General features: G+C 33.5%; 1 protein-coding gene across 1 annotated transcript in view; it reads right to left on the bottom strand.

The window, feature by feature from the left end:
* The window catches only part of LOC114345139 (uncharacterized), a 149,651-nt gene that overhangs the window by 11,098 nt on the left and 117,297 nt on the right, over positions 1 to 21,256 (bottom strand). The window contains exon 8 of the mRNA XM_050659777.1: positions 19,760 to 19,939. Coding sequence (XP_050515734.1) covers positions 19,760 to 19,939 — 180 coding nt within the window. The remainder of the gene's footprint in view (positions 1 to 19,759; positions 19,940 to 21,256) is intronic.

Here is a 21,256-nt window from a genome sequence, read left to right as displayed (position 1 = left end):
CAACTTGTATCTGTTGTTTTTGGGATGAGTCTTGAGTGGGTGGTATTATGTTTTTTTCGGGTTCAGAATTGTTGTCGGCTCTTATTTTTTGGATATAGGACTACTTTTATTACATGCTTCGTTAAATATATTAGATGCTGGTTCTTCTGTTGGAGATGGGGTTTCTGATAAATGTTTTTTGGTTGATGTTGATGTTTCTGTTGTTGAAAGGGATATATTTGACACCTCCATAGAATTTATTGGAAGAAGAGGACTTGATGAATTATTTGTTTGGTTATCTGTTGTGGGAATCTGCGAGGTGATATTGTGAGGTGGATTAAAAGTTGGAATAGTATTTGGCATATTAGAATTGATTAGGGAAGAGGTTTCTGATGAGCATTATGAGGCAAGATGGCCATTTTGTTTGCATTTGAAACAAAGCGATTGGTCGTTGGACAAAAATATTTTGTAGCTAACATTATCATGATTAACCATGACAAAATCAGGTATGGTTATATTATCTAGGGATTCTATGTATACTTAACGCCTAAAACTGAGTATGTGGCTATATTCAGGATTTGTAGCTCCAATTCTCAAACATGTTATTGGTGACATTAATTTCAAGCCTAGGTTCTGGAGAATATTAATTAACATTTCCTGCGGTATTGTTGGATGAGCATTAGATAAGAGAAGACGTTCCGATGGAGTGACTAATCTACGTGCTAGAAGTACTTCATTATTTATTTTTATGGATCCTGCTTTATTTAGAAAGTCATCAACTACAGCTTTACTTGAAAGATAAACGCATACTCAGTTATTAGAGATTCTTGATGAATAAATAATATTTTTTGGTTGGACGAGTGGTCCTAGTTGCAAAAGATAATCTTGCAATTTTGCGCCATTAATTGAACTGAAGATGATGGCTTGTTCTTTCACTGGTAATTTTGGAGTAGTTTGTTGAGATGCAATAGTAGAGTACATTGGAGTGTTTTGAGAAGTGGTAGGAGTTTCCATTGTTGATAAAGTATTATTCATCATTTAATTTTACTTGAACGATTTATTATAAACATATTCAAGTACGGCCCTGGTTTTAATTGTTGTTAATAAAAAACCAGTCCGGTGTAGTGTTGATATGAAGATTTTATAGAGATAGATTTCCAAATGAATATATTATTTCAATCTAATTAATGTTCTTCTACTCACGTTTTTGGGTCTTCTTATAACACTAACTTTATTTATTGAACAGGTATATCACTTTTGTTAATTTACTATTGTGAAAATACTGGTATAAAATTGCGAGTATATCGGAGCTGAAATTAAACACGCTTTGTGGTTCGGAATCAGGTCCGGTCTGTATTTTAATTTTCATTTCACTATTTTATTATTTCACTTGCAATTTATTTTTTCTACGAGCGTGCAAAAATGTCTACTTTCGCGCACGCATTTTAGTTTAGAAAGTTTTACTTTTCCGCACGCGTGTTACTTTTCCGCACGCGTTTTACTTTTCCGCACACGTTTTACTTTTCCGCACGCGTTTTACTTTTCCGAACGCGTTTTACTTTTCCGCACGCGTTTTACTTTTCCGCACGCGTGTTAATTTAGATATGTTAATATGGCCTTAAAGTAATTATAATACATGCAATAAACTAATATATAGATATTATTTACTAATTTATTTCAAATATATCTTATTGTGTTTATGTTTTAATGAAATTAACGCGAGAATTCGATGAAATAAAATAATTTTGACATAATATTCGAAAGTCAAATCAGTAGACAATAACAGTGGTTTTGAATCGTCGTCATGGAAACCAAGATCGTCGTCATGCTAACCAATTATGCTGAAACTTTGGTTTTGACAACCTTGTCAAAGAATTAATTTGTGTATGTATTTTCATATTAATTAAATTAGTTGATTAAGATTTGGTCATTTTTTAAAGACTCGTAGAAAAAATATTGTTCCTAACGCTTGCAGAAAGTCTCTTTTCCGCACTCGACTGCTTGCCGAACTCCCGCTTCGCGTCGTTCGGCAAACTGCAGTCGCGTGCGGAAAAGTATGACTTTCTGCATTTGTTTGGACAAACCTAGCAGGTGCATTTGTTCAGAATGTGCAATTAATTCAATGGGTCTATTGAATAAAAAGAAGTATTTGCTTTTACTTACAAGTATTTAAGTATTTACTTAATACTAATTGAATAAAGTAATTTCTTTAATGCTTTATTCAATTACCGTTAAGTAAATACTTAAATACGAGGAAGTAAAAGAAAATGCTTCTTTTTATTCAATAGACCCAATTAATTGATTAAGATTTGGTCATTTTTTAAACGCTCGTAGAAAAAATATTGTTCCTAACTCTTGCGGAAAGTCTATTTTCCGCACTCGACTGATTGCCGAACTCCGCTTCGCGCAATCGCGTGCAGAAAAGTATTACTTTCCGCACTTCTTAGGAAAATACCTATAACATAACAAAAATTGTTAATTACTTTCAAAATTGGGATATATTTAATAAAGAATCCACACAGAAAAATATAATAATTAATTAATTCTAATACTCTATCAGTTTCTGTATTTTTCCCTTATTTATCTAGATATTTATTTAAAATAAATATGTAATGTTAAGTTAATACCAAATGAAATATAAAATTTCTTAAGCCGGCCCATTTCAATACTTATATTTACGTGAAATCCCTTTATTGCTTCGACTTTATCAGCGGGTTACTCTTAAATTCTCCATAAGTCAATTCTTAGAATTATTGTGAATGAGCTTTATAACAAAGTTAGCCTATTCAATTTTTTTTTGGATTTTATATTATGGGGCAGTACATTTAGGTAGAATTGGAGCAACGCATAATATCTTGTGTAACTGTTTTTGCGCAAATTTCACGCTTTGACAGAAATGCAGAACAAACCCAGCACTAACTTATTATAATATGGTCTATTTAGGTTTATCCATTTCACGAATATACGACTGTTTTGGATTATCTTAACAACGAATATTTTACTGTGCAAAATATGAAGAACAAAACTAAATTGCAAATTACATTGTTGCTTATTGAAATAATTATTAGAGCAATTTACTTTCGTACTGCTTATAAATTATATTATCGAATATATTATCGAAAACAGTCGTATATTCGTGGAATGACGTATATTCAAAATGTCTTCAATGGTTTTAATTCTATAATATGGGACAGTACTGCTTTACGCAAAATTGTAGCGAAACATTATACATATGTATATCTTGTATAACTTTTTTGTTTATGCAGAACATATTACACGCTTTGGTAAAAATGCAGAAAAAACCTAGCACTAACTTGTGGTTTATTCAGATTTTCTCTGATCGTTTTGATTTTATATGGGCAGTACAGCTTTACGTAAACTTGGAGCGCCACATTATATCTTGTATATCTTTTTTGTTTATGCAGAACAAATTACACTCTTTGGCAAAAATGCAGAACAAACCTAGCACTAACTTGTGGTTTATTCAGATTTTCTCTAATCGTTTGGATTCTATATGGGCAATACAGCTTTACGTAAACTTGGAGCGCCACATTATATCTTGTATATCTTTTTTGTTTATGCAGAACAAATTACACGCTTTGGCAAAAATGCAGAAGAAACCTAGCACTAACTTGTGGTTTATTCAGATTTTCTCTAATCGTTTGGATTCTATATGGGCAATACAGCTTTACGTAAATTTGGAGCGCCACATTATATCTTGTATATCTTTTTTGTTTATACAGAACAAATTACACGCTTTGACAAAAATGCAGAACAAACCTAGCACTAACTTGTGGTTTATTCAGATTTTCTCTAATCGTTTGGGTTCTATATGGGCAATACAACTTTACGTAAACTTGGAGCGCCACATTGTATATTGAATAACTCTTTTATTTTTTTAGAACAAACTTCAAAATTACAGAACAAACTAGAACAAACCTAGCACTAACTGCTACAGTTATGAAAAGATATATTGGGAACTGGGGCAATACAGGTTTACAGACATATCGCTATGCTATCTTCGTATATATTATATTCTCAATGGTTTTTACTAAATCCACTGATATTCCCTTTTCATATAATAAATGTGTCGCGTTCCGAATTCTCACTCTATCAAGCGCTTTCTCCAAATCTATCAGCCACATAATATATGCTGATTTATTATATTCCAGCGACTTTTCTTTTATTTGTCATTACAAAAACTGCATCCGTGCATTATGATCTTCCTGTCCGAAATCCTTGCTGCTCCTCTTGCAGAGTTATTCGTTCGTTTATCTTTGTCGCTATAATTCTTGTTGTCAATTTGAGTGTTGTATTTAAAAGATTTATTGCTCGATAGTTATTGGGGTCCTTCTTATCTCCTTTCTTGAAGAACCTCAGCATGATCGCTCTTCTCCATTCATCTGGTATTCTGTTCGTGGCGATTATTTTATGAATAAGAAGTTGCAGTTGTTGTACACCACCATATTATAAGAGTTCATTTGGTATTTGATTTTATTTGGTGTTTCTTGTAAAGATTTTTCGTTTTCTTTTTTAAAAATTTCTGTCAGGAAGGCCACCCACGTATCCTCTTTTATGTGTTCTATTTCAACTAGTTCTTTCATTTCGCTTCTTTGTTATCTTATGAAGCGCCTTGTTTCTGTTGTCCATAGAAATCCATCTCTAGTCCTTTTGTGAATCTTTCCCAGTATAATCTGTTATTGTTTTTCTTACCAATTGATGAGTTTCAGTTCTTACTCTTTTATAGTTTTCATATGATTCATTCGTTTTTTCTGACCTATATTTTAGGAAAGCTTTCTTTTTTTGGTGACAGTTTTATTTAACCTCTAGTGTAAACCATGGTGTTTTCGTTGACCACTTTTGGTTTTTCTTTATTATTTTCGTTCCAGGGGCTTCTCCGGTAGCGTCCAGAATATTTACAGAATTGACAGGACGGAATTTTGACAGAATTATTAAAAATAATTAGCAATAAAATTGGTCGCCAAGATGGACCCTGTACCCATTTTTCTTGCCGAGATATAGCTTTAAGCTAGCAGCACCCACTGTTTCTCGGAAATGGCTACAGCAATAAATTTTTTCTTTTTGTAATAAATTAGTAATTAATTCCTTGGGGTCGAATTTTCGATTTTCATAATTTTTTCGGGGGTGAGTTTCCCGCTAGGGGATGATGGGGTAGTTTTTAGAGATTGGTTAATATATCAATCAAGAGCAATTAATTAGCAATAAAATATGCCTTTAAAATGGCCCCTGTATTCCTTTTCATTGTCGAGATATAGGGTGGGTGCTGCTAGCTTTACCGTAAACACTGTTTCTCGGAAACGGCTACAGCAATAAATTTTTTCTTTTCGTATTAAATTAGCAATAAATTAGTAATTAATTCCTTGGGGTTGAATTTTCGATTTTCATAATTTTTTCGGGGGTGAGTTTCGCGCTAGGGGATGATGGGGTAGATGTTCAGGATTGGTTAATATACCAATCAAGAGCAATTAAATAGCAATAAAATATGCCGTTAAAATTATCCCTGTAATCCTTTTCAGTGCCGAGATATAGAGTGGGTGCTGCTAGCTTTACCGTAAAGCTAGCAGCACCCACTGTTTCTCGGAAACGGCTACAGCAATAAATTTTTTCTTTCCGTAATAAATTAGCAATAAATTAGCAATTAATTCCTTGGGGATGAATTTTCGAATTTCATCATCTTTTTGGGGATGAGTTTTACGCTAGGGGATGATGGGGTAGTTTTTTGGGTTTGGTTAATATACCAATCAAGAGCAATTAAATAGCAATAAAATATGCCGTTAAAATGATCCCCGTACTTCTTTTCATTGCCGAGATATAGAGTGGGTGCTGCTAGCTTTACCGTAAAGCTAGCAGCACCCAATGTTTCTCGGAAACGGCTACAGCAATAAATTTTTTCTTTCCGTAATAAATTAGCAATAAATTAGCAATTAATTCATTGGGATGGAATTTTCGATTTTCATCATCTTTTTGGGGGTGAGTTTTACGCTAGGGGATGATGGGGTAGTTTTTTGGGTTTGGTTAATATACCAATCAAGAGCAATTAAATAGCAATAAAATATGCCGTTAAAATGATCCCCGTACTCCTTTTCATTGCCGAGATATAGAGTGGGTGCTGCTAGCTTTACCGTAAAGCTAGCAGCACCCACTGTCTCTCGGAAACGGCTACAGCAATAAATTTTTTCTTTCCGTAATAAATTAGCAATAAATTAGCAATTAATTCCTTGGAGTTGCATTTTCGATTTTCATCATCTTTTTGGGGGTGAGTTTTACGCTAGGGGATGATGGGGTAGTTTTTTGGGTTTGGTTAATATACCAATCAAGAGCAATTAAATAGCAATAAAATATGCCGTTAAAATGATCCCCGTACTCCTTTTCATTGCCGAGATATAGGGTGGGTGCTGCTAGCTTTACGGTAAAGCTAGCAGCACCCACTGTTTCTCGGAAACGGCTACAGCAATAAATTTTTTCTTTCCGTAATAAATTAGCAATAAATTAGCAATTAATTCCTTGGTGTTGAATTTTCGATTTTCATCATCTTTTTGGGGGGTGAGTTTTACGCTAGGGGATGATGGGATAGCTTTTCAGGATTGGTTAATATACCAATCAAGAGCAATTAAATAGCAATAAAATATGCCGTTAAAATGATCCCTGTACTCCTTTTCATTGCCGAGATATAGAGTGGGTGCTGCTAGCTTTACCGTAAAGCTAGCAGCACTCACTGTTTCTCGGAAACGGCTACAGCAATAAATTTTTCCTTTGCGTAATAAATTAGCAATAAATTAGCAATAAAATATAGTCTTAGTCTGAATTTGGTCTTATGAAGTGGTGCTGCTGACTTTACCGACATAATTTTATTGCTGGAATCGAATTATAAGATCCTATATATCATTAATATAGGTATGCAAAGTCCGCATATAGTGTGCTACTTTTTTTATAAACAAAATGGCGCCGACAAATCGTATTTTTTTCAATTATTGCTCTATAACTCCGAAGATTTTAACTTTACACCAAAAACACTCAAATAAAAATTCACCCCAATTTAATTCTGCATAGAGGCATGTTTTTCCCGATTTGCTCCGACGAAAATTTTCCTCGGAAAATGTGAGTTTCCCAACAAAATCTCGAATTTTCAAATAAATTTTTTGGGCCAGTAATTATTTATCAATAATTATATAGCTTGGTGAAATAAAAGCTTTCTTGTTATAAATTATAAATTCAGAAGCCGGTAAAAATGAAACGAACATTTTAGCAACAATTCAATTGTTAATTAACAATTTACAGTCGCAATAACAACCAAAATAATCATGAGACATTGATCAAACTTAGAAAGATTATAAAGGTGTGATGCCTATTTAATATTTTGTCGACAAACTATAAATTTTTCATTTTTTTGCATAATCTTTAAATGTTTAAAAAAAATTGTTATAAACAAATTAACATTTCTCAGAAATTGTTTATTATATTCTAATTTAAAAAAATACTTAAAATGCGTATTTCATAGGTCTTGAAAATGAATGCTTTAAAAAAATTTTCCAACCATTTGCAAAAAAGTTATGAAGCAGCAAAATAAATATACGAAATCTCCATTGTTTATAATTTGTTTTAATTGTTTCAAAGCTTAACAGTGAGTCTATGGTACAACCTAATTACTCACAAAGAATGTCAAAAATTAGTGCAATGGTTATATTTTAATCAAAGATTAAAATTACTTTTTTTTGTAATTTTTAGCGCAAACGTAGGCCTGATACAGAGTCGGAGCTAAAATGTTCACTCGAAGCGACTGACACGCAGCATGCATTATTTATTAAAAGTGTACACCACGCGGCTGGTCGTCGCGCGTCGCTCAGAGTGAAAATTTTAGCTACAGTACTTTGTTACTCTACTTTCGCGCGTGTAAATTACAAAAAAATATATTTATAATCTTTAATTAATATATAACCATTAAACTGAGATCGATATTTTTTTGTAAATAATTAGCTTGTACTTTAAACTCACTTCTACGCTTTGAAAGAATTAAAAAAATATATAAACACAGTAGTAATCGTATGTTTACTTTGCTATTTCATAACTTTTTTACAAATGGTTGCAAAAAAGTTTTAAAGCATTCATTTTAAAGATATTTAAAATGCGCATTTTAGCTATTTTTTTAAATTATAATATAATAAAAACTTTCTGAGAAACGTTAATTTGTTTATAAATATTTTTTTTAAAACATTTAAAGATTATGCAAAAAAATCAAAAATTCATATTTTGTCGACAAAATATTAAATAGACATCTCATCTTTATAAGATTTCAAAGCTTGATCAGTGTATCATAATTATTTTGGTTATTATTGCGACCGTAAATTATTAATTAACAATTGAATTGTTGCTAAAATATTCGTTTAATTTTCATGAGCTTCTGTAACTATAATCTAAACCAAAAAGGCTTTTAAGTCACCAAATTATTTAATTATTGGTAGATAATTACTTATCTAAAACTTTATTTGAAAATTAAAGATTTTGTTGTGAAAACCCGCATTTTCCGAGGAAAATTTTCGTCGGAGCAGATCGGGAAAAACGCGTCTCTATGCAGAATTTAGTCGCGGTGAATTTTTATTTGAGTATTTTTGTTGTAAATTTAAAATCTTCGGAATTATAGAGCAATAATTGAAAAAAACACGATTTTCGTGCGCCATTTTGTTTATAAAAAAAGTAGCACACTATCTGAGGACTTTGCATACCTATATTATTAATATATAGGATCTTATAAGTCGATTCCAGCAATAAAACTGCTGGTAAATAACTTTTCCCAAAAATGGCCTATTCTCCGGTAATCAGCCCAGACTATTATTAAAAATCAGACGTGTACCTTTCAATGCATAAAATACTACTAAAAATCACAGCACACTCCCAGCCTCTGCTAAAATACACAACGGCATCGGAATGTTCGGCGGTTTTTGTCTCTGCTATCATTCTCCGCCGAAGCCGAGACGATCTGACCGTTCTGAGTCGAATGTATAGCAAAATCTGCCGATTGCTCTTAGCCGAGCCGACCGGTTCGAGCCGATTCAGTGCGCGGCCTCCTTAACACTTTGGCAGACAGAACGTCTATAGCCGTCTAATTCCCATTGGTGTAATGTGATACGACGTCTATAGACGACATTTTTAAAATAACGAGCTGTGACAAAAAATGTCACATTACGGGCCGGTTGTTCGAACGCTAATCAACAATGATCATTATCAAATATTTAATTACTGTCACCAACTGTCAATGTCAACTTTGTTTGGGTTGCTGAAAACATAATTAATTACAATAATTATGAGATTTATTAATCGATTATGTTAATAATTGTTATGTTAATTGATTAACTAGTCTCATAATTGTAATCAATTATGTTTTCAGCAACCCAAACAAAGTTGACATTGACAGTTGGTGACAGTAATTAAATATTTGATAATAATCATTGTTGATTAGCGTTCGAACAACCGGCCCTACATCTACAGATCCATATTAAATGTTACACGATGTCCATGGTCATCGTCCACATGTTTACAAAAATGTCAAAACTCGTTGTTTTCATAAACTATAAGCGCTAAAAGAAATTCAGCGCTTCTGGTTTATGCATTTTACTTTGCAAAATACATAAATAGTGTCACAAGACTTGCTTTTACATTTGACGCACTGTCCGTCACCGTGTTAATGGTGCGGTAATTGGCGCATTCCCTTGCGTTTTTCTTTTTGGGGAGACAAACAAAGATCGACGTTAACCATTCTTTGGGTAATACGCCTGACCTATAAATTTGGTTCAAGAGTATCACTAGAACATCAATGTGCTGCTCATCTATAATTTTTATTAATGCGATAGGAGGCATGTTGGGTCCAGGGCTTTTCCCCTTCTTCATTGTTTTTGCTGCGTGTGCTATTCCTTCTCTTGTAATATCTGGACCAATTTCTTCTGAAGTAAGTTCTATGTTTTCCAGGTCTCCTCTTTCATCATCGAAGAGTTCGTCTATGTATTCTGCCCAGCGTTGTACTTTCTCATCGGTGTGTGTTATAGTAATTCCGTGTGCGCGGCCGTGGAGTAACGGCATATTCGCTGGTCTCATACGCCAGTGCACGTGGGTTCGAGCCCTGCCAAAGACAAACCATTTTCATTTCCAATAATGACACGAGTCGTCTCACCGTGCCTCGGAGAGCACGTAAAGCCGTCGGTTCCCCTGGGCTAGTGTACATCGGCACTAGTTATGTACTTGAAACAGGGTTAAAGATGTAAATGGCGCCGGAACTGTCCGAAAGGATCTCCCCGGCAAAAATGCCATACGGTATTATTATTATTATAGTAATTCCGTGTCTATCCAGAAGTGCACCAGTGAGATTTTGTTTTCTGAGTCTTGCCATTTCTTTGAATTTCTTGTGTAGATTAAATTTATCGTATCTTTTTTGAAGGTCCTCGATCTCTTTGCATTTCTCTTTAAAGTGTTTTTCTTTTGCCGAATTTATCGTTCTTCTTATCTCGTGGTTAATATCTCTGTATTTATTATCTTTATTCTTATATTCTCTCCGTTGTTCCATCATATCTCGTCTGTCATCGATTCATCTTTTCTTTTTGGGTAAGTTTTTAGTATTTCTTTGCACGGTTCTAGTAGACAATGTTTTAGTCGATCCCAGTGATCGTCAATCATGCCTATTCTGTAACTCATTTCGATGATAGAAGTTAGGAAAATCGAATAGAAGTGGCCAAGTCGAATATAAATAGTCAAAATCGGTATTCCATAACTCCCTCGGAATCTCTACAATCGGAATAGTGAATAGAAATGACTTCGACACCATTTACCCTGTCTAAATTAGATTTCTATAATCGGAATTGTGTTTGACGCAAGCGCATTTTATTTTGTTTTGACATTTATATTTTATATCTACTAAAAATAATTTATTACTACGTATTTACCATTATTTATAGTATTTTTACCTTATGTATCTGCTTAATTTTTAGTCTGTGCTGGTATTTACTTAGAGAATTGTATATTTAATTTAGACATGTACGAGTATGCATCAAACTTAACCTTAAAATTGATTTGACACTATTTGGCATCCGAAATTCAGATTCTGAATGCTGAATGTATGCCAGTCACAGTGTTGCCAAATATTTTTTGTCTGTTTCTTGTACAATTTCAATCAATGGCATAATGTACAAGAATAGATTGTACAAGAACGTTTAAAATATAAAAGATAGACTTATAGCGTTGATTGATAAATATATTATACCGGGTTACTTGTATTTGTATTAATTAACGCTTACAGAAAAGAAAATAATTATAAAAAACCATACTGAAGTAAAAACTTCTTTTGTATATTGGTATAAAAAGTTTTATTAAAAAACATAAAAGTCCTCCAAAAGGATTTGCAAAACGTTTTCAATCTGAATCAGATCATCCTCAGTGCCTAGAACGAAGTATTTCCACGTTAAAATGAATACAAAAGGTTTAAAATTGTGACTAGGTTAAAGAAAAATGTGGCAATACTTACGTTCTGCTTCACAAAAGAAACTAGCAACTTATTTAGAAAGGTTACATCGATATAAATGGTTTACATAACAATTAAGTGATATTTGTAGCGACTCCAAGTCGATGTTACAAGATGAAATGTGCTGGGAGTGCTCAAAGGGCAACATGGTTCCCTGCTCGTTAAGAACTCGTGGTTCTTGCCAGTTCAATGGACACAGACCAACTAAAGTGAAGGAGATGACAATCCAATTATCAGACCGAAGTGACATGACAAGACAGGTAGTCAATTTTTGGTTATGAATTTCAAATTATTATTGTTGTTTAAAAAATTTTTGGATTATATATTAGTAACTGTATAAAATTGAAATTTAAATTATAATAATTAGATTTTATTGTAAAAGTATATGAGCCAACTCTCTACTCTCTGTTACAGAAAGAACTGTTGTTAGTGTTAGGTAGATAAAATGCAAGTCAGTGACGTCATTGGTGATTAAATTTGAGAAAGAAGGCAAACAGTTTTATTTAGTTTGAAAGAAAAGGAAAATTAGTTCTATGTACGCCACCTATATGATAGGTACCAAGATAAGGTATATTTAATGTTGTAAAAATAGCTAGGTGATGTTGGTTGCCTATGTATATGTTTGTAATGTTTATTGACAAATTGAAAATATTATAATTTAATTGGTTGTCTGAAGTAGAGAACTAAAAACTAGAAAAGATAATGGAGCAAACAGACTGATATGAAAGTAATGTATATCATTGTGAAGCTTCCCACATAGGCGAGAAGATTGTTTAGCAAAATCAAGTTGAGAACGAGTGATGTTGGTTGCCTGATATTCTAGGTTGAAATTAAAATTGTTTAATTAAAATTACTGAAAAAATATTAGTTATTTAATGATAATTACCTAAAAGATGTTGTCAGAAATTTTTTTTTTTTTTTTTTATAAAACATTTTTAAATTTTATAATTATGATTTAAAAGAATCCAGTCAAAGATGGAATAACCTGAATGATAATATCAGAAATGCAAAATGAATTATGTGTCAAACAATTGTTATTATTGAACTGAATGGATGAAGTTAATGAGTTATAACATAAGAGGCAACCATAGGAATTAGTTAGGGTGTGGGTGTATATTGGAATGATATTTATATAATACAGGCTGAGAGTTGGGGTTATTGTCAATATGAGGCAAAGATCTTGATGGAATAATTCATTGGATGGGTTAACTGAAAATTTGAAATTTTATAGTCAGTAATGGAAAGCAGGTTGATGTATTGTTGAGAGAAAAAAGTAGAGAGTAGTGTTGCCAAATGGAAAAAAAGAAGAAGAACAACCAGATCAAGAAATGCATGGGGAACCGGAAACATCAGAAACAAGAGGTATGGCCATGTAACTATGTGGATTGGGAAAATGTATGAGAGAGGAGTGGTAATGTAAGAAGGTAAACTTTGTTGTGGTTAGTAATATAACTTAGATTTAAGGAAAATGTGTGAGGGAAGATTGGAAGAGAAAGGAGGTAAACTGTGGTAAGGGTGGGATAGATAAAAGGGGGGGGGAACAGAAAGAAAAGAATAAAAGAGCATATTTGAAAGTGTTAATGGGTGATTAGTAAGGAAATAATAAATGTTAAATGTAAGTGGGGTGAAAGGAAAGAGGGAAACAAAGTAAGGAAATGAATGATGAACCAAAAATATATAAAAATAAATAAATAGATAAAAAATAAAACAAAATTATATAAAATAAAGAAAAGAATGGAGGTATAGATCAAAATATTGTTAAGGGAATAATTGTCGGTGAATAGGAGTAAAAGGTCAATTTAAAGTAGTCTGGCGGTTAACGCAATTGGGGCTAGTCCTCATGTCTCTAGAGATCTCCAGGTCCTCATACAAATCCAACCGTAAGGAGTTCCTATCCTGAATATTGTGAATTAGTTTGACACCCTCAGGGATGTTAAGGTGGTGTTTGTTAACTTTAAGGTGGTGGGAGAAAGCTGATGTATTATCTCTTTTTGAATGTTCGGCAGATCTAGTTGAAAGTGATCTATAAGTCCTACCTATATACGAAGCATCACAATCAGAACAAGTCAGCCTGTAGACTCCACTACGATTCATGTAGTCTACTGTATCTTTAGTATTAGTTAAAAATTGATTGAGAGTATTACTAACTTTGAAGGAGATATGTATGTTATCAGAAGAGTTGGATATGATGCGTTTGATCTTTTCGGATAAGGTGGGGTTGTGAAATGGTAGTGACCTATAAACTGGAGAAGAAGAAGAGGCATGGTGATAAGCGGAGTTGTGTAGCAATCTAGATTCTCGTTTACGAATGAGTTTATCTATTATATAGGGATCATAACCATTATTGACAGCTATTTGTTTTATAATGTTAAGTTCTGTATTGAAAGAGTCATTTGACATCGGTATGGAATAAAGTCTATGTATGAAACTTCTAAAAGCCGCTAATTTGTGTGATTGTGGGTGATTGGAAGAAAAATGAATGACATGGTCAGTTTGGGTTGGTTTACGAAAGATACCAAAGCTGAATCGGTCGTTAAATCTGGTGATAGATAAATCAAGAAAATTTGATGGACTGAGATGATTCTAGTTCCATTGTGAATTTGATGTTTGGGTGAATTTGATTAATTTTAAGAAGTAATTGTTGAGCTGAGTTATGATCAGCAGAAATGAAGAGTAAACAATCATCTACGTAACGGAACCAGTGTAAAATTTCTGGATTTTTCATGATATAATTGGATTCTAGATGATCCATAAAGACATCAGCTAGGAACGGGGACAAGCAACTACCCATAGCTAGGCCATCGGGTTGTTTGTAAAATTTGTTGTTAAATTGAAAGAAATCTTGAGACAGACATAATTCAAGGATATCTAATATCGGAGAAATGACGTTGGGCTGAATAGACTTATTGACTAAGGGTCGATTTCTCATACCTGCGTTAATCTATGGTTCAGTTGAACCAGGTTCACCCGTGATCTGTGGTTTTGTTTGAAATGCATTTCTCATTGCGCGTTCATGTCAGCGCTCGTTCTACAGCTTTCGAGATATGCCAATAGATGGCAAAAGGTAAAAAACTGTCGCCATTTTGAACTACCATTTTTATGCTGTTTTTGAATAAAGTTAAATTTAAGTATTTATAGTCAAATAGTCATTTTAATAATTATAAATAAATATTATAAAAACAAAAATAATGTTATCGTTTATCGTTAGGCTTAATATAATAAAATAGGATATATTTATATTATGACAGCGTTTCGTGTTAATACAACGCATGCGTAGTCCATGGAATCATCTGAACTGAGTTCTGAAATCTTTGAACGGCCGAATTCCACCGTTCAAGCATCGTTCAAGTTTAAACTGCCATCGGTTGAACGTGCGGATTGAGAAAGACGATTTTGACTTTAAACTGACGTTTACTAGAAGTTCAGGTTAAACTGGGGTTGAACTCGATATGAGAAATTGGCCCTAAGAGTGTTTTTACCAGACTTAGAGTTTCAATTTTGGGCACTGAAGTAAATAAGTTGCTAACGTCAAAAGAAAGCATAGTAATGTCAGGATTAAGATTGATGAGTTGAAGTTTCTCAACTAATTGGCATGAATTTAGTACAGTAAATTGGGGAGTGAAATTGATTAAGTTTTTTAAGGTAGTAAGTATGAATTTAGATAAAATAGACACTGGAGTATTGATAAAACTAACAACGGGACGAATGGGAATTCCAACTTTATGTATCTTAGGCAAACCGTATAGTCTCGGAATAAGAGGGTTACCAGGGAGTTTGTTGTAAGGAGCATCATGATTAGATAGGAAATCTGAATGTTTTTTGATGTTATCTTTTAGTTTGGTTATGAATCTTTTAGAAGGATCAGAAGGTATAAGAGTGAAGTTGTTATCGTCTAGAAAAGATGAAACTTTATTATTGTATGAATCACGGTCTATAATGACTAAACAATTACCTTTATCAGCCTTGGAAAAGACTAGATTGTAGTTAGTGATTTTGAATTTAATTGATTTAAGAGTTTTTAGATGAGATTGAGCTTGTTTAAAAGAAAGATTGTGTGGAAAGGAAGAGATAGTAGATGCTGAAGAATTGGAAGGTGTAGAAATCTTATTTTTGAATTTATTAATATAACGGTAACAGGAATTTCTAGTTGACGTTCTTTGGGAAAGAGATAATGATAGATTTTGGATTACTATATCAGTCTCAATGGATAAATTCTCTAGATCGTGTAAAGATAAATCTTTTGGAACGGAATATTTGAGACCATAGTTTAATAATTCAATCTCATCTTCAGCAAAGCTGATACCGGTAAGGTTCTTTATTCTTGGGTGGAATTGAAAATCTGAAAATTTTTTTATTGTTATTTCTGTCCTGAGAGGCTTGATCATGCAAATTTTTGTTTCTAATAAGATGTATAAGTTTATTATGTACTCTATTAAATTTAGTTGAATTATAAGAATCTACCCTGTCATGCACATCAGTCAGAAAATTGTTAATGTTAATGAAGCCAAGATTTCGAGCAAAGAATCATACATTACCTTAAGCTTACAGTTGATATAATTCAGCTTACTATAATGTTTACATATCTCTCTCTTCAAAAGTTTTTTCTGTAGCGAGGTCCTGATGTTAGGTGGTACATTTTTAGATGTCCTGACAATACTAAAAGTTGGAAAAACTTTGAATTTGAGACATTGTTGAATAAACCATATATCTATTTTCAAGTTGTTTCTCTTTGTTGCTAGCCTCAAATACTGAAGAGCCAAATTGACCATACTGTCAAAATAATTATAGAAAAGACGCCATTTTTGGGAAAAGTTTTTTATCAGTTATTTTAGCTGGAATCAAATCTTAAGATTGTATAGGTATGTTAGTAATATCTTACATTATACATCTTAGCTTCATTTATCTTTTTTATCAGTTTATCTTCTTTTTTATATCAATTTTAATTAACTTTGATTTAAAACCATTTATCATCTTTTGAGATTTTTGTGTCCAATATTTACACTAACATTTTATTGTTTACTTTTGAAAACTTTTCTTTTTTGTAATTTCAAAACTATTTTTAAAAAAGCAACTGTATGTAATGTGATAATATGAAAAATTAAAGATATGGCAACGGTGTCGTATTTCAAACTTAATACCAGTAACAAATGGGTCACAGATCACTAATTTCGCTTGATACGGGGTTGCCACCTCCGCTTGACCACGTGAAATAGAAATTGCCGATTTCGATTTTACTTGTTTACTATGTGAGTTACAGAATACCAATTCAAACAAAAAAATGACGCGATAGATATCAAACATTCCGATTTCGGGTAATTACGATTCGACTTGGTTATTTCTATTCGATTTGTTAAAAGTTACAGAATAGGCCTGAATATCATTGGTCTCTATGTTCAGTTTGCTACAGTTCATATGTAGTTCGTGTTCGAGGCATCATTTTACGTTTTTTCAAGGATAAATTGAACATTTTGTTGTCTGGTGTTAGCACCTCTGGCTCTAATTACATGCCTAATTATCTGTGGAAGGCGTCTTATCAGAGACCGTATGTACTCGAAATCCAAATTTTCCCATTCTTTCGTAAGTATTTCGCAGTCAATCAAGGTTATCTGGAGGAACGATACGGACTCTATTAGGACTCTACTTAGGGTACGGACATACCGCAGATACATGGATGTGCGCGGTAGAGGTCGCGGTCGCGGTTGAGGTTTTACATCGATGACGGGCAAAACATACCGAAGATATTTTAATTTGAGTGTTATTTGCGGTTTCTGCACTGACTGACAAGTGCTCCGGGAAAGTTTTTTACATTATAAAATTATGTACATGAGCAACAATAGTGACGACAGTGTTTGCAGGTCTTCAAGTGAAAAGTGGTGGATCATTTGTAATTCTTCAAATCGTCAGTTTTAAGCTCAGCTTGTAATTCAAAAAAGGCAGCATCTAGGAGAATACCTTCACCTATTTAAAAGCTTAAGAAACAACACTCAGACGTGAATCTCATGTGGTTTGAAAACCACCAACAAACTTGTAATTTACCAAGCGATCAACAGCTCGATCGTGATGTAAAACAAACTATTTTGTTCAGGCATCTACATCGCTGTAAACCGCGATGATATGTCGCGAGGGTGAATGGGTGAAAGTTACTGAGTATGTGCAATCTCATAAGAGATTGAATGTTTGTTTTGACATCAATGTAGTGACCGCGACCTCCGCGCCGCACATTTATGTATCTTCGGTATGTCCGTAAACTTGTGGGTCTTTCTAGGTATTCCTAAGCATGCTTAATTGGGTTTGGGTCTGGGCTGACTGCTAGCCGATTGAGAACTTGAATACGAACCTCTTATTGGCGAGGAACCGCAAAGTGGGCGACGCCTGGTGACGAATTTGAAAAGCATCAACTCTAGAAAAACATTGACTTTGCCATTAATTTGTGTACATATTTGTGGTATTTGTGGTTAATTTGTGTACATATGTTGTAATTAACAGTAATTTCGACTTAAAAAACTATTGCAGTGTTCCTCAGTATTCATTCCTATTATACTCTACGTAATGACCTAAATTAACCAATGCCAAATCACACATTTTGTTAATTTTATGTTTGTATTAAACGTAGTATTTTTAATGTTTAAGCGACTGCAAAATTAAATAAATAAATAAAATGTAGTATATATTCTGTACATAGAATGTACATTGTTATGCAAAATATTTCGACCACCTCGTAATTTCCAGAACACAATTATTATAAAATAAATTCACCTACTTAGTTTCCACGTTTCCAGTTTTTATTTAATTAAAAAATGTTATCTGTTGGTGTAAAATAAATTGTAGTGTACCTATTCATTAAATTAAAAACAAAATTAGAAATTCTAAGATAGATTAATAATTTTTAAAACGCTGTGTGATTATCGGGCGGCCAGATTTTTTTATGAAAAAAAGGTAAAAACAAGTCAGTACTTAGCATCAAATTTTAATGAATGCATACAGATGAAACATTGAGGGTTACATTTTCTCCAACCTAATTTTTGATTAGAATTTTTCTATTTTTGGTAATTTTCACACGTATTATCGATAGTTTTTATTATAATAATATATGTTATGAGGATTTTAAAGATATGAAAATTGGTGTGAAGAAAGAGGACAAAAATAAAAAGGTGACGGTTTAAAAATTATGATCCTATTGTTTATATTTTTGCCGTAAATTCCGGTCAACTTTGACCGGTTGTATCTCAGGAACCACTCGTCATAATTAGACGTTTTTCTTTTAAAAGAAGCGTTCTCTGCTGTCTTTCGAATGCCGTTTTCACGATTTAATTTAGTTTAATATTTCCCGAGATATTCTATTTGTTTATAAACCAAAAAATTGTTTATAATTTTAAAATATTTCTGAGGCCGCTTAAATAGTCCAATTTCAATTCTGTATAGTACATTAGATAGTTATAGTGTCTTTTTATGAAAAAATCATAGTTATTCTTATGCATCATAATTATTGTCGTTAGTATAGCGACCGTAAATTTTTAGTTAACATTTTAATTGTTGCTAAACTGTTCATTCAATTTCCATAGACTTCTGGAATTATAATATATACGGAAAGGGCTTTTCGTTACCAAGTTATTTAATTATTGATTGACAACTACTTTTCTAAAAGTTTAGTTGAAAATTAAAGATTTTGTTGGAAAAACCCGCTTTTTCCGGGGAAAGTTTTCGTCGAAGTAAATCGGAAAAACACATCTCTATGCAGAATTTAATTGCGGGGAATTTTTATTTGGGTGTTTTTGGTCTAAAGTTAAAATCTTTGGAGTTATAGAGCAAAAATTGAAAAAAACACGATTTTCGGGCGCCATTTTGTTTATAAAAAAAGTAGCACACTATCTGCGGACTTTGCATATCTATATTATTAATACATACAATATTAAGATTCGATTCCAGCAATAAAATTGCTGGTAAATAACTTTTCCTTGTATTTTGCTAATTAGCCCAGAGTATTAAGCGAACGGCTCCACGAGCGACAAGTTTACGCCAGCAGTAGCCGTAAAACGAACTTAAGTTTCCGCGGAACGGAATAGGAATAGCCGAACTAAACCGACTACAGGACTTGTGCGTAGTCGGTTCAGTTCGGCTATTCCTATTCCGTTCCGCGTAACCTTAAGTTCGTTTTACGGCTACTGCTGGCGTAAACTTGTCGCTCGTGGAGCCGTTCGCTTAAGCTACGATTTGGGCTACTTGTTCTGACGTGTAGCTATATAATATATACTTTACCTCCACTTTCTTTTGAGTGTCATACATAGCTTCTTTCATTTTCTCGTATAACTGAGAATGTTCTGGTAAATCTTCCTTCCCTTCTTTCCCTTGTTTTCTTTCTTCGGCTAATTTCTTTAGATATTGTTCTTTAACTGCCGCTAATACAGCCATGGCATTATCACAAGCTCTCTCGGCTTCCTAAATTACCGGTACATAAATAAAATTATCATTAATATTAACAAAATAAAATAAAATAAAATAAATCCAAATAAGTCAGAAGTTATTTTTAGGACAATAATTTATCAAAGGATCAATTTATCATTTAATTTATATCTCCCTTATAAATGATAATATTCTACGATTATACCTCCTTTAGAAATAGAGATGGACGAGAAACGAGAAAAGTCTCGAAATCGTCTCGATCTCGTTCCGATTTCGAGACGGGACCGAGACGATTCTAGTACTGTTGAACTTGAATTAGCATCGAGATCGAGACAATGCATTCTAGGGTCTCGAAAGCTCGAAATTTTAATTATTAAAGGACCCCGCACAAACCTTATGGAAAATAGGTCCCAGTGGATTTCGTTCATATTTTGGGAAAATACCCGTTGAAGCGTCCTGATAAAAAGTTCTCATGGACACAACTCATACGTATGAAGGATTTTCAAGATATAGAGGTTCAAACTCGGAAAATTATAAGATTTACTTGGTATTTCAATTCCGTGAGTTACTGGTTATTTGGCAACATGTAAAAGTTTTTAATCAAGGAAAAGTACTAGTAGTCTAGGATTTTTTCCTGGCTATCCAATGGCGACCTTTACTTTGACCTTGACCTTCAACGGACGTCATCTTCTAGAGTTTCGAGGGTTTTAGGCATTACATTGATATAAACAGATTATTCATGGGTTTTTGGGATCGCAAAACACGAATATGCCATCAGAATTGCCCTCCGGATGACGTGGTGGCCAGGTCCACTGCAAGGGACGTCATCTTCTAGAATTTCGATGGTTTTCGGCATTTAATTAATGCAAATGAATTACTGGAGGGTTTTTTGAGGTCGCTAAACACGAATATGCCACCAGAACCGACTCCCGGAGCACCTGGTTTCCAAGGTCAATGAAAGGGGCTCCTGGAGTTTCGAGGGTCTTTGGTACTACATTGATGCAAACGGATGAATTATAGGTTTTTGGGGTTGCTGAACACGAATACGTGATCACATTTTGCCGTATGCACAATGTGATTCGTGGGTCGGATCTGATAGTGTATGCATGTTCAGCAACCCCAAAAACCTATGACTCCGAAACTCCAGAAGATAACCTGTCTTAGGCACCAGGTGCTCCTGTGTCTGTGCTGATCGCGCATTCGTGTTCAGCAACCCCAAAAACCTATAACTAATCCGTTTGCATTAATGTAGTACCAAAGGCCCTCGAAATTCCAGGAGCCCCTTTCATTGACCTTGGAAATCAGGTGCTCCGGGAGTCTGTTCTGGTGGCATATTCGTGTATAGCGACCTCA

The sequence above is a fragment of the Diabrotica virgifera genome, chromosome 8 (assembly GCF_917563875.1).
Source record: "Diabrotica virgifera virgifera chromosome 8, PGI_DIABVI_V3a".
In the NCBI taxonomy this organism is placed as follows: Eukaryota; Metazoa; Arthropoda; class Insecta; order Coleoptera; family Chrysomelidae; genus Diabrotica; species Diabrotica virgifera.
Note: the sequence above shows the minus strand (reverse complement) of the source record. Positions and strands in the feature narration are given on the sequence as shown.